The sequence below is a fragment of the Coregonus clupeaformis genome, unplaced genomic scaffold, assembly GCF_020615455.1.
Source record: "Coregonus clupeaformis isolate EN_2021a unplaced genomic scaffold, ASM2061545v1 scaf0088, whole genome shotgun sequence".
Lineage (NCBI taxonomy): Eukaryota > Metazoa > Chordata > Actinopteri > Salmoniformes > Salmonidae > Coregonus > Coregonus clupeaformis.
Window position 1 is genome coordinate 265,345 of NW_025533543.1, and position 12,913 is coordinate 278,257.

Here is a 12,913-nt window from a genome sequence, read left to right on the forward strand (position 1 = left end):
CTGAGTAGAATGTCTATCCCTAGACAGATAAAATCTGCGTTCCAAATATGCACCCTATTCACTCTATAGTGCAATAGTTTTGACCAGGGCCCATAGGGAATAGGGTGCCATTTGGGACTCTCCCTGACCCTGACTCCATTACAGCCCCCAGTTATGTGAGTAGTTGTGGTGTAGTAGTAGTCAACCTGCAGTGTCCATGTCCTCCCTCTGGCCCCAGTACCGGACCCCTAGTAACCACACTCACAGGCCTGATAGTCTTTACACACTAGTACACTTGGCCAAGTCAAGGGCCTAGGGCAGAGAGTCTGAGGGCTTCCCCTGTGTGTCTGTCAGAAGGAATTGGAAATGAGCCACTGTGATCCAGAATAACTAGCCAGGACTCTCTAGAGGGAGAAACTAGAGAGGGAGGAAGTGCGTGTGTGTTGGAAAAGGGGAGGGGTTTGGGTGGGAATTTATGTGCATATTAACATTTGAAAGAGGAATAGGCTATGTTAGTTCAGGTGTGTGTTGGAGTGGGTTCTGTGTATGTGTGGAAAAGGAAGGGTGTATGTGTCCACTTGTGCCTATGTCTGTGTGTGCTTGTGTGTTAGCCTGGGGAGTTGAGAGTCTCCCCAGCCGGTACTCAATTTGCAGTGTTCATCATTCCTGAGCCCCCAAAGCCCGCTGCTGTGTTGTAAGACCTCCTAACTCTGCACTTTTCAGCACTATCAGGGGCCTGTGTTGGCTGCCCGGTGCTAAGCAGCCATATCTATTCACACATGGAAATGAGGGGCCGACACACAGAGCCGGGGAGGGGACAGAGAGCCCCGTGATAGAACACACTGCTTCAGTGGATGCATCCCAAATGGCACCCCTATAAACTGCACTAATTTTGACCAGAGCCCTATGGGCCCTGGTCAAAAGTTGCACACTATGAAGGGAATAGGCTGCCATTTGGGACGCAACCAGGGCCTCTGCCTGCACCCTGCTCCCTTAGATGGAGAAAGATGGGGCTGTCGGTATCATAATGACTGGGCGACCTCTCTCATATCCCTTTCTTTCTCTCTACTTCTCTCTCCCTCTTTCTCTCTCTACATTTCTCTCCCTCTTTCTCTCTCTCTTTCTCCCTCTTTCTCTCTCTACTTCTCTCTCCCCCTACATTTACATTTACGTCATTTAGCAGACGCTCTTATCCAGAGCGACTTACAGTTAGTGAATGCATACATTTAATTTTTTTCATACTGGCCCCCCGTGGGAATCGAACCCACAACCCTGGCGTTGCAAACGCCATGCTCTACCAACTGAGCTACACCCCTGCCGGCCATTCCCTCCCCTACCCTGGACGACGCTGGGCCAATTGTGCGCCGCCCCATGGGTCTCCCGGTCGCGGCCGGCTACGACAGAGCCTGGATTCGAACCAGGATCTCTAGTGGCACAGCTAGCACTGCGCTGCAGTGCCTTAGACCACTGCGCCACTCGGGAGCTACCACCCTTTTCCTCTGTCCCACCCTCTCGCTCCCCCTCCCTCTCTCCCTCCCTCCCTCCCTCCCTCTCCCCCCTGCCAGCTCACAAGAACCATCAGTTAGCCTGTCATGAAGGGAGAGTAGAGGGGTTCTCTTCTCACACGTCACGGCTGATGGACTCCCAACACAGAACACTGGGCTATTCCCATGTTCCACACACACAGCAGATGGACAGCCAACCAACGCTGAGTATAGTCAGAGCACATAACATGGATACATCCCGAATGGCACCCCTATTCCCTATGTAGTGCACTACTTTTGACCAGAGTCCTATGGACCCTGGTCAAAAGTAGTACAATATGTAGGGAATAGGGGTGCCAATGGGGACGCAGCCCGTGTCTGGATGATCTCAGCTTCCACAGTGATAGAATATTGCTTTGTGTCCACTGTCTAGTCCTTAGAGTGAATCCACTGGGCTTTTAGGGCTGAACACAGGGAGGGCCCTGCCCATCTGCCTCTGCAGCACTGGGACACTGTAACGGGCTCTGTTCAAATACTTTACACATGCATCCTTCCCTCCTTCCTTGAAGTCATATGGGAATGGAATGGAAACCTGAAGTATTCCCTAACTCATTACCAAGGGTTCCATCCCATTCCCATATTACTTCAAGGAGGGAAGGATACATGCATGTTTAAACAAGGAGATAAGAAGAAGGGTGCATTTTGAAAGTATTAGAACAGGGCCACATACTGCTGTCCTGAATTCACCCTTGTTCAGGTTATAACAGGAAGGAAGGAAGTCCCAGCAGTGTAATACTGTATGTGTGTATGTATGTAGTGGGAAGGTAATGTACTTGTACATCCTGTGTCTGTTTCTCTTAACCACAGCCCTACACTGCAGCTGATGGTAGCTTGTGTTTGGGCTCTCTGACCACGTGTGTTCCACTCACCTCCAGCTAGGTCCTCCTCCAGCAGCTGGATCTGCAGGTGGAAAATCTTCTCCTGGAGGTCACACAGGGAACCCTTCATCTTCTCCCGCCGCGTCACCATGTAGCACAGGTTCCTCACCTGCCATACACAGAGACAGAAAGACACACATCACACACAGTCCTCTGAACCCATTATAATAACCAGACTGGATCTATACCAGAGAGAAATGCCCCATTAAAACCACCCAGCTTCACCCTCTCTCTTTCTTTCTTCAGTCTCAACCTCCCAGACGCAGGGTAGAAGGGTAGGGGTGTAACTAGACTGCAGCAAGGGGTAGGAGCTCCAGTTTACAAGCCCAGGCTCCTAGCTAGCCTAATTCTTTTACCAGCAGCATTCCGAATACCCCCGCCCCCCGCCTCACCTCCAACTCCTCACCCTGTCAAATCCCTTTCATATGTTTTCATGTGTGTTTATGGGGCTCTGGTTTGGCAGTGGGACAACATGTGGCTGTCGAAGGAGTAGTGGTGTGTGTGTGTGTGTGTGTGTGTTGTGGAGAGCTGGAGCGACTAGCCTCCCCCTCAGGAAGCTGCCTGGCTAGGCCATAGCCAACCCACTCTGGAGTAGTCACCAGTAAACCAGACAGAGGCTGGCTCACAGCCAGGGACAGGATACACACACGCAGACAGGAAAAAAAACACACACACACACACACACACACACACACACACGTCTGCGGGCTCCCAGTGTGTCCTGTGTCAAAGCACGTCTGTGTGAGTGTGTTTTTTCTATCCATTGTGTTTCAGTGTGCATCTTTAGTGTGTGACTAAGGATTAGTCATAGTGATGATGGGAAGAGGGGCTAGAGAGGAGGGGGTACGGCTGACAAGACAACATATATATTCTTTTGGGGGGGGGGAGAGAGAGAGAGAGCAAGACACACACACAGGCAGAGAGAGACAGACCGAGCGACAGACAGACAGACAGAGCGACAGACAGAGCGACAGACAGACAGAGCGACAGACAGACAGAGCGACAGACAGACAGAGCGACAGAGAGTGACAGAGCGACAGAGAGCGACAGAGAGCGACAGACAGACAGAGAGTGACAGACAGACAGACAGACAGAGAGCGAATAAGAGAGGATAAAAGTACAGCGCAGTCAGAAAGAAAACGGTGTCTTTGTCTGCCAGCCAGGCTGTGCTGTGTGAGGTGTCCGTCCTGTCATTCAGATGGTACAGCATGGCAGAGCTGAGCCACCCAAACACTCAACAAAGACAGATCTGTTCCCTCAGTCTGCCCGCCCGTCTCACACACACCGACGCCGACAGCACACGCGCACAGACAACGCAAGAACATGCATACAACAGCGTACAACAAAGACACACATAAGCAGAGACACATAAAAAAGGCACATATCTGATCTGGCATCGCCAAGGACTCAAATGGCATCTCTCAATGACACAGTTTATCACACCAGCCAACAGGAGAGTGCAAACAGTGTCTGGGAAGAACAATAGAGGAGGATATAATACCGGTAGTACTCCATCATCCATTTCTGTTGAGAAACAACACACACACACACACACACAGGAGAACAAACATGACTGTTCTCTTCTCCTCTCCCTGCTATGTTTAGCCCCAGCAGGACAAAACACTAATTGTGTCCCAATGTATTCCGCTGATGGGAATAGTACATTAACAAACAGTTAACAGAGGAGATATGGCCAGCACACTGCCACTGTGTGGGAGGAGAAAACCACAGGCCTAATGTTTGGTATCGCTTGCTGCTAGTTTGCTTATTAAGTTGTCTGGTGGCCAACTATCCTAAGTATTCCATTACTTCTAAGTAGGATAAAAATAGATTTTCATGTGGGACACAATGTTCAGTATCTGTGTTTGATTATGAGTGGGGTGGGGGGGTGGGGGGGGGGAAGAGAGACTGTTTTCAACAACAAGTACCTCTCTGCCCCTAAGCAACACAGAGATAAATGGGAATAAGAGGGGGGAAGGGATAAGGAACGGAAGGGCTTCAAATAGGGGGGCAGACACTCCCCTCCCCCCTCTCTAATCTATGGCTGTGTCCCAAATGGCACCCTATTCCCTTTATAATGCACTACTTTTGACCTGGGACCAGAGTGCACAAGTAGTAGTGCATTATATAGGGAACAGGAAGCCATTTGGGACACATCCTATTAACCTCTCTCCTCTACCATCTTTAGCAATTTCTCTAATCCACACTATCCTCTCTCTCTCTACCTCCCTTATTTTTTCCCTCCGCCTTCCTCCCTCGGCCCCTGGATAGGAGCACAGATAACTGCTAAGTAAGGGGCCACTCCTCTTCTATAGCACACACAGAGCAAACAGCTTTTCACCAACTTTCCATTCTCCTCTCTCTCTACATCCTTATCTGTTCCCTCCTCTATCCCTTCATCCATCTCATCCCTCCCTCTCACTCTCTGGCTCCATACACAGAGGCATTAGTGGTGTATTTACTGTGTCAAGCAGGGCCAACTGCTCCCATACCACATAGTAAACAGATTTCTCTCAGTTTCTCCCCTCTCTGTCTTTTTCTCTGATCACTTCCCCAATCACACTCTCTCTCCCTCCTGCCATCCCTACAACACAGTAAACTGCTTTCAATTCTCCCTCCCTCCATCTCTCTCTTTTTCTCTCTCTATACTAGAATTACACATCCCTCTTCCACTCTCTCCTCACACCATCTTTCCCGCTCCCTGGCTCTGTAGCACAGAGAGCGAGCGAGAGGGATTGGGGATAGAGAAAGCATTAGTGATGTAGTAAGTGGACAAAACAGGGCCCGCTCCTCTCCTCTCCTGCCAGACACCTGTTGATTTAATTAGGGCCTGATGACAGCAGATGCTTGGGTGACCGCTCGCAGTTCAGGTCTCAGAACGGGTCACCGACGCCACTCCCCTGACGATCAGGCATGGAAATGTGGCTGCCCCAGGCGAAAGTGTACCGTGCGCGTCAGAGATGATCCCACCACTGATCCTAGAGTTACAGACAGCGACTAGAAGGGCTTGCCAGAGCCTCAGAGAGGGAGAGGGGATAACACCTCGGCTGCATCCCAAATTGCACCCTATTCCCTGTATAGTGTATAGGGCTCTTGACAAAAGTAGTGCACTATGTAAAAATAGGGCTGGAAATTTCCAGGGACCTCACAATACGATTTTATCATGATAATTAAGTGCCGATACGATATGTATTGCAATTCGATATGTATTGCGATTCGATCCTGCGATTTTACTGGAATTTGATGTTCCAAACATATGGCTCACTACATACCTGTTGCAGAGGCAAAAGAGAACATGATTAGTTTTAATCAGTCATGGAAATAACAGTGCGCAAAAAATGTTCACTCACTATTTAAAAAGACTGAGAACAAGCTATAGAATGAAAAATACCAGAGTTTTGGCGCAGATACAGCCGATTAGTGCTAGATAACGCTACCTGGCAAGAAATACTTTTTATGTTTTACAAATCGATACTTGGAGTCAAAGTACAGATATAATATAGTCCAAAATAATATTGCGATATGGGGTGCAGCCCTCACCACTGACTCACTGCAGGGATTTACTGGAGCAGTTAATAAAACAGTTCAGCTGATATACAACTAATGAGTAGAGTAGAGAGGGATATAAGTGTATATTGGTGACTTGAACAATATAATTCAGTAATGCCCTGGAGAGGGAGAGTGTAACAGCATCTCCCCACTGAAAGACTACATGGATATAGCAGAGACAAATTTAGTTAGTGTATAACCCCCTCAGGAAAATGTGTCAAAAGGGCAAGAGCAGAGTGGGGTGTCAGTGTGTACTAGGTGAATGTGGGGACGTGGATAAGTCGCTATGGATAAAAGCGTCTGCTAAATGGCATATTATTATTATTATCTATTGAGGTATTGCGAAAGTATTCACCCCCCTTGGCATTTTTCCTATTTTGTTGCCTTACAACCTGGAATTAAAATGGATTTTTGGGGGGGTTGGTATCATATGATTTACACAACATGCCTACCACTTTGAAGATGCAAAATATTTTTTCTTGTGAAGCAAAAAAGAAATAAGACAACCCCCCCCCCACAAAGTCAACACTTTGTAGAGCCACCTTTTGCAGCAATTACAGCTGCAAGTCTCTTGGGTTATGACTCTATACACTTGGCACATCTAGCCACTGGGATTTTTGCCCATTCTTCAAGGCAAAACTGCTCCAGCTCCTTCAAGTTGGAGGGGTTCCGCTGGTGGTGTACAGCAATCTTTAAGTCATACCACAGATTCTCAATTGGATTGAGGTCTGGGCTTTGACTAGGCCATTCCAAGACATTTAAATGTTTCCCCTTAAACCACTCGAGTGTTGCTTTAGCAGTATGCTCTGGGTCATTGTCCTGCTGGAAGGTGAACCTCCGTCCCAGTCTCAAATCTCTGGAAGACTGAAACAGATTTCCCTCAAGAATTTCCCTGTATTTAGCGCCATCCATCATTCCTTAAATTCTGGCCAGTTTCCCAGTCCCTGCTGATGAAAAACATCCCCACAGCATGATGCTGCCACCACCATGCTTCACTGTCGGGATTGTGTTCTCGGGGTGATGAAAGGTGTTGGGTTTGCGCCAGACATAGTGTTTTCCTTGATGGACAAAAAGTCTCATCTGACCAGAGACCCTTCATCCATATGTTTGGGGAGTCTCCCACATGCCTTTTGGCGAACACCAAACGTTTGCTTATTTTTTTCTTTAAGCAATGGCTTTTTTCTGGCCACTCTTCCATAAAGCCCAGCTCTGTGGAGTGTACAGCTTAAAGTGGTCCTATGGACAGATACTCCAATCTCCGCTGTGGAGCTTTGCAGCTCCTTCAGGGTTATCTTTGGTCTCTTTGTTGCCGCTCGGATTAATGCCCTCCTTGCCTGGTCCGTGAGTTTTGGTGGGCGGCCCTCTCTTAGCAGGTTCGTTGTGGTGCCATATTCTTTCAATTTTTAAATAATGGATTTAATGGTGCTCTGTGGGATGTTCAAAGTTTCTATATTTTTTTATAACCCAACCCTGATCTGTACTTCTCCACAACTTTGTCCCTGACCTGTTTGGAGAGCTCCTTGGTCTTCATGGTGCCGCTTGTAAAAAAATGTGGTGCCCCTTGCTTAGTGGTGTTGCAGACTCTGGGGCCTTTCAGAACAGGTGTATATATACTGAGATCATGTGTCTCTTAAATAAAGTACACCTGTGTGCAATCTAACTAATTATGTGACTTCTGAAGGTAAATCGGTTGCACCAGATCTTATTTAGGGGCTTCATAGCAAAGGGGGTGAATACATATGCACGCACCACTTTTCCGTTATTTATTTTTTAGAATTTCTTTGAAACAAGTTATTTTTTTAATTTCACTTCACCAATTTGGACTATTTTGTGTATGTCCATTACATGAAATCCAAATAAAAATCCATTTAAATTACAGGTTGTAATGCAACAAAATAGGAAAAACGCCAAGGGGGATGAATACCTTTGCAAGGCACTGTACCTGACTTTCTTATGAAATATAAGCTCATTCACTAGACAATAACATGTTCTGATTTAGAACAAGTCAGTTTGTCAAATTTTCTCCCTGCTAGAGCTGCCCCAGTCAACTGTAAGTGCTGCTATTGTGAAGTGGAAACGTCTAGGAGCAACAACGGTTCAGCCACGAAGTGGTAGGCCACACAAGCTCACAGAACGGGACCGGCGAGTGCTGAAGCGCGTAAAAAGCGTCTGTCCTCGGTTGTAACACTCACTACCGAGTTCCAAACTGTCTCTGGAAGCAACGTCAGCACAATAACTGTTTGTTGGGAGCTTCATGAAATGGGTTTCCATGGCCGAGTAGCCGCACACAAGCCTCAGATCACCATGTGCAATGCCAAGCGTCGGCTGGAGTGGTGTAAAGCCCGCCGCCATTGGTCTCTGGAGCAGTGGAAACGCGTTACACTTTACAATCTGGCAGTCTGACGGACTAATCTGGGTTTGGCGGATGCCAGGAGAACGCTACCTGCCTGAATGCATAGTGCCGACTGTAAAGTTTGGTGGAGGAGGGATAATGGTCTGGGGCTGTTTTTCATTGTTCGGGCTAGGCCCCTTAGTTCCAATGAAGGGAAATCTTAACGCTACAGCATACAATGACATTCTAGACGATTCTGTGCTTCCAACTTTGTGGCAACAGTTTGCGGAAGGCCCTTTCCTGTTTCAGCATGACAATGCCCCCGTGCACAAAGCGATGTCCATACAGAAATGGTTTGTCAAGAGCGGTGTGGAAGAACTTGACTGGCCTGCACAGAGCCCTGACCTCAACCCCATCAAACACCTTTGGGATGATTTAGAACACAGACTGCGAGCCAGGCCTAATTGCCCCGACCTCGCTAAAGCTCTTGTGGCTGAGTGGAAGCAAGTCCCCGCAGCAATGTTCCAACATCTAGTGGAAAGCCTTCCCAGAAGAGTGGAGACTGTTATAGCAGGAAAGTTGGACCAGCTCCATATTAATGCCCATGATTTTGAAATGAGATGTTCGACAAGCAGGTGTCCACATACTTTTGGTAATCTAGTGTATCTAATCAATGGAAGATGGAATTAAAATGATGGAATTTAAAGTTAAAGGACAAAGACAGGCTACATCGACCAAGAGCCAACAAGTAGGCTGCTACTTTATATTCTAAATGGAATTGTTGTTGTTTGTAATTGTGTAGGACGAGAACGCGCATCCAACCTCAATTAGCCTAGCCAGCTAGCTAGCTTAACTAGCTTCTCACGATTTGATGCAGTCAAGACTGGTACTAAGTAATCATATTGGATAATAAATAACCTAGCTATGGCAGCTATTTGTGTAATATAGCGCAAGTCGGCTTGGTTGATTGCGGTCTCTCATCTCTCCCTCCCTCCTCCCTGTTCCCCGTGTCACTCGCTCAGAGTAGCCTACACACATAGCACTGCCCCTGCTAGAGCGTCACCTCTCTCTACCTCCTCTCCCTCGCGCTTTATCAGCTCCGGTTAACCAGGTCTATAAGAACGGGTGTAATTGTCCACGGGTCCGTTCGGAATGGGTTTCTATGTTTAAAATATGTATTTATGCATATCGTGTCCGGATGGGAAAGCCCCAGGTCCATTTCGGAACGGGTCCAACATTTTGGACCCGTGAAGGCCTCTAATATATATTATTACATTATATTATAGAGTGAGATAGAGGCACTGACTCGTCAACACACAACTGAATCCTGCCAAAAACCAAAGCTCCACATATTAAAAGACACACAGGGGAGGAAAGGGGGAGGGAGAGGGACAGAGGGAATGAGGGAGCGAGAGCTGAAAAGTGGGTCAGACAGACAGCCCAGACTGTTGCAGCTGGATACGGTAGAGTGGTTGAGTAGGCTTTGTGAGAGAGGCCAGCTCTGTAGTGTGCTATGCTGCTTACAGCCATCAGGAGAACCTCCCTACCAGAATCCTCGTCCTCCCAGAAGAGAGCCAGGAGGAGAATTTATTCAATCACTCACTGACACTACGCCCAAGCCCAGCCCACAGGGGCACCGGGGGGTCCAGGAAGACGTCCTCGTCCAATCAGGGCTCAGAATATTTGACTGCTGTGTCAGAGAAGACCCACAGGGCCGGTATCTGTCTGGAGATCTCCCAGAGCCTTGCCAAAATCCCAAAGTATCCCTTTAATAAACAGAGTGACACTGTTCTGCTCTCTTCTGATCGGTTTGCCTATCCGCAGACAGTCCCAAATTGAAACATATCCCCTATATAGTGCACTACTTTGACCAGGGCCCTATATAGGGGATAGTGCACTATGTAGGGAATAGGGTGCTATTTGGTCACTAACAGACTGCTTTTCTAAGCCCTCATCAAGGTTGTTTTTGGAATTAATGAAAGCAGCAGCAAAGCACATATGTCATGGCAAAAACCCTGGTTATGAAACTAGCTAACTGTTTTGTTAAGCCTCTCAGGAGTGGACTGTTAATATTACTCAGTCAAAACGCTTTGTGTGTGCAAACAAAAACAGGAGTGGGAGATTAACGTTCTGATTCCTCTCCCATTTTGATGATGTATTGAGCATGTGTGTCAGGCTAGTGCGTGCTGCTGCAGTATCAGAGACTGTGGGTAGTTGAGTAAATACCAGCCACATGGTTGTGGGGATACTGCTCCACCACAGGAGGCTGCTGGGGGAGAACCCTCATAATAATGGCTGGAACTGCGCAAATGGAATGGCATACCATTCCACCCATTCCGCTCCAGTCATTAACACGAGCCCGTTCTCCCCAATTAAGGTATCACCAACCTCCTGTGTGCTCCACTGCCTACTTCCACCTAACCAGACAGTGGGGAGGTTTATGTAACTGACAGACAGATCCAAACTCAAGTCTTTGCCTTTGCCTCTAAAGCGCTGTAATGTGCTATGAAAATCCCATTCCATTGATTGATTGGCTGACCCAGGCCATTAGACCGTTAGCATCCTCCACTATGGGAGCACAACTATTAGCCTGTTAGCATCCTCCACAGTAGGAGCACAGCCATTTAGCCTGTTAGCATCACTGTAAGCCTGTTACCATCCTTTCCTGTGGGAGCACAGCAAGGAGTTTCTGCTCCACACTCCCTTCACAAGAGAGGAAAGGAGTTACTCAGGCTAAAATCAGCAATACTCCATCAGTAGAGAGCAATAATCCAGCAGGGGAGAGGCTTCACACAGCTACGTGTTAAAGTTTAATTGAGCATTTTTATTGCCACTTGTCAGGGGGTAAGTGAGAAGTCCATATACGGTGGTTAGCTGTTTAAATGAATAGAATCATGAGTGAGTGGCTGGCTGGCTGGAGGCAATATTGAAAGGATCAGTCAGATAGACTCAAAGCAAATGCCCCAATGAGAATAATAATGATAATAGCTTCAATGACAGAGTTGCTCATATCTCTGGGATAATGCTTGTGAGCATTACTGTTGTCCAAATTGCTAACCTGCAGACTGAACTGTGTGTGGCTTACTCTTTGCAAAGGGAAAGGATCACTGCCGCTACCTCACTCTCCAACCAAGGTGCATGAATTGAGGAGCAAACTTAAGTGCAGAGGAAATTCAGCAACTCTTGCAGAACATTGGAAGTTGATAAAAAAAAGCATATTCTTTGTACTGTAGCCTTCATCAGGGTTTTTGTGGCTAACTCTTAGACAGTCCTTGATGAAGATTCTCCAGATGCTACTACTGTACTAGTTATGCTATGATAAATGTTTGTTAGCAACCTTTCTAAGCTTAATCCAAACAGAGTGAAGATAAGATGGGAAACTGTTGCAATCATTTCATCAAACAAACCAAGCAAGACTGTTTACCCAAAAGCTTATCCCAGGATCACACTCCACCATCAGATCTCTCCATTTCTACACACAGGTACCAAATTATTTATCCCACCTTTTCTTCAACCAAACCCTCTCTTCATACAGTACATACAGACAGTGATTCCACAATTAGGTCCCAGAAGACACACCCACACAGCAATCTGATTTAGTTTATGGGTGCAACCCAAGTGGCACCCTAGTAGTAAACTAAATAGGGAATAATTCTACAACTGCACCATCGAGAGCATCCTGACTGGTTGCATCACCGCCTGGTATGGCAACTGCTCGGCCTCCGACCGCAAGGCACTACAGAGGGTAGTGCGTACGGCCCAGTACATCACTGGGGCCAAGCTTCCTGCCATCCAGGACCTCTATACCAGGCAGTGTCAGAGGAAGGCCCTCAAAATTGTCAAAGACTCCAGCCACCCTAGTCATAGACTGTTCTCTCTGCTACCGCACGGCAAGCGGTACCGGAGTGCCAAGTCTAGGTCCAAAAGACTTCTTAACAGCTTCTACCCCCAAGCCATAAGACTCCTGAACAGCTAATCATGGCTACCCAAACTATTTGCACTGCCCCCCCACCCCCACCCCATCTTTTTACGCTGCTGCTACTCTGTTAATTATTTACGCATAGTCACTTTAACTCTACCCACATGTACATATTACCTCAACTAGCCGGTGCCCCCGCACATTGACTCTGCACCAGTACCCCCCTGTATATATATATATAGCCTCCCTACTGTTATTTTATTTTACTTCTGCTCTTTTTTCGCAACACTTGTTTTATTTTACTTTTTTAAATTAAAAAATAAATGCATTGTTGGTTAAGGGCTGTAAGTAAGCATTTCACTGTATTGTCTACACCTGTTGTATTCGGCGCATGTGGCCAATACGATTTGATTTGATTTGATTTGAATAGGGTGCCATTTGGGATTCAACCTTAAGTCTGTTTTTATTTCAGACAAAAGCTAATAGGCTCTTATCTCTCTAAGGCTGCTAACGTGTGGGTTTGCAGTGTGCTCCAGTGAGGATCAATGCTCTGTCAGTAGAGTCTTTTGTGATGGAGGTTTAGATGATATCCAATCTGACTGGGAGACAATGCAGGAAGGTAAACAACACGTTGCCACGATAACAACAGCCAAGTTATGGAGGATCGTGTTCGGTTGCATCGACTTTGAGAATACATGGATATGAATACGAT

General features: G+C 47.1%; 1 protein-coding gene across 5 annotated transcripts in view; it reads right to left on the reverse strand.

Annotated features, from left to right (window-relative positions):
• The window catches only part of LOC121574240 (protein Jade-1), a 157,330-nt gene that overhangs the window by 17,455 nt on the left and 126,962 nt on the right, over positions 1 to 12,913 (reverse strand). For all 5 annotated transcript variants that reach the window (XM_045213211.1, XM_045213210.1, XM_045213209.1 and 2 more), the window contains one exon: positions 2,393 to 2,510. In XM_045213211.1, coding sequence (XP_045069146.1) covers positions 2,393 to 2,510 — 118 coding nt within the window. The remainder of the gene's footprint in view (positions 1 to 2,392; positions 2,511 to 12,913) is intronic.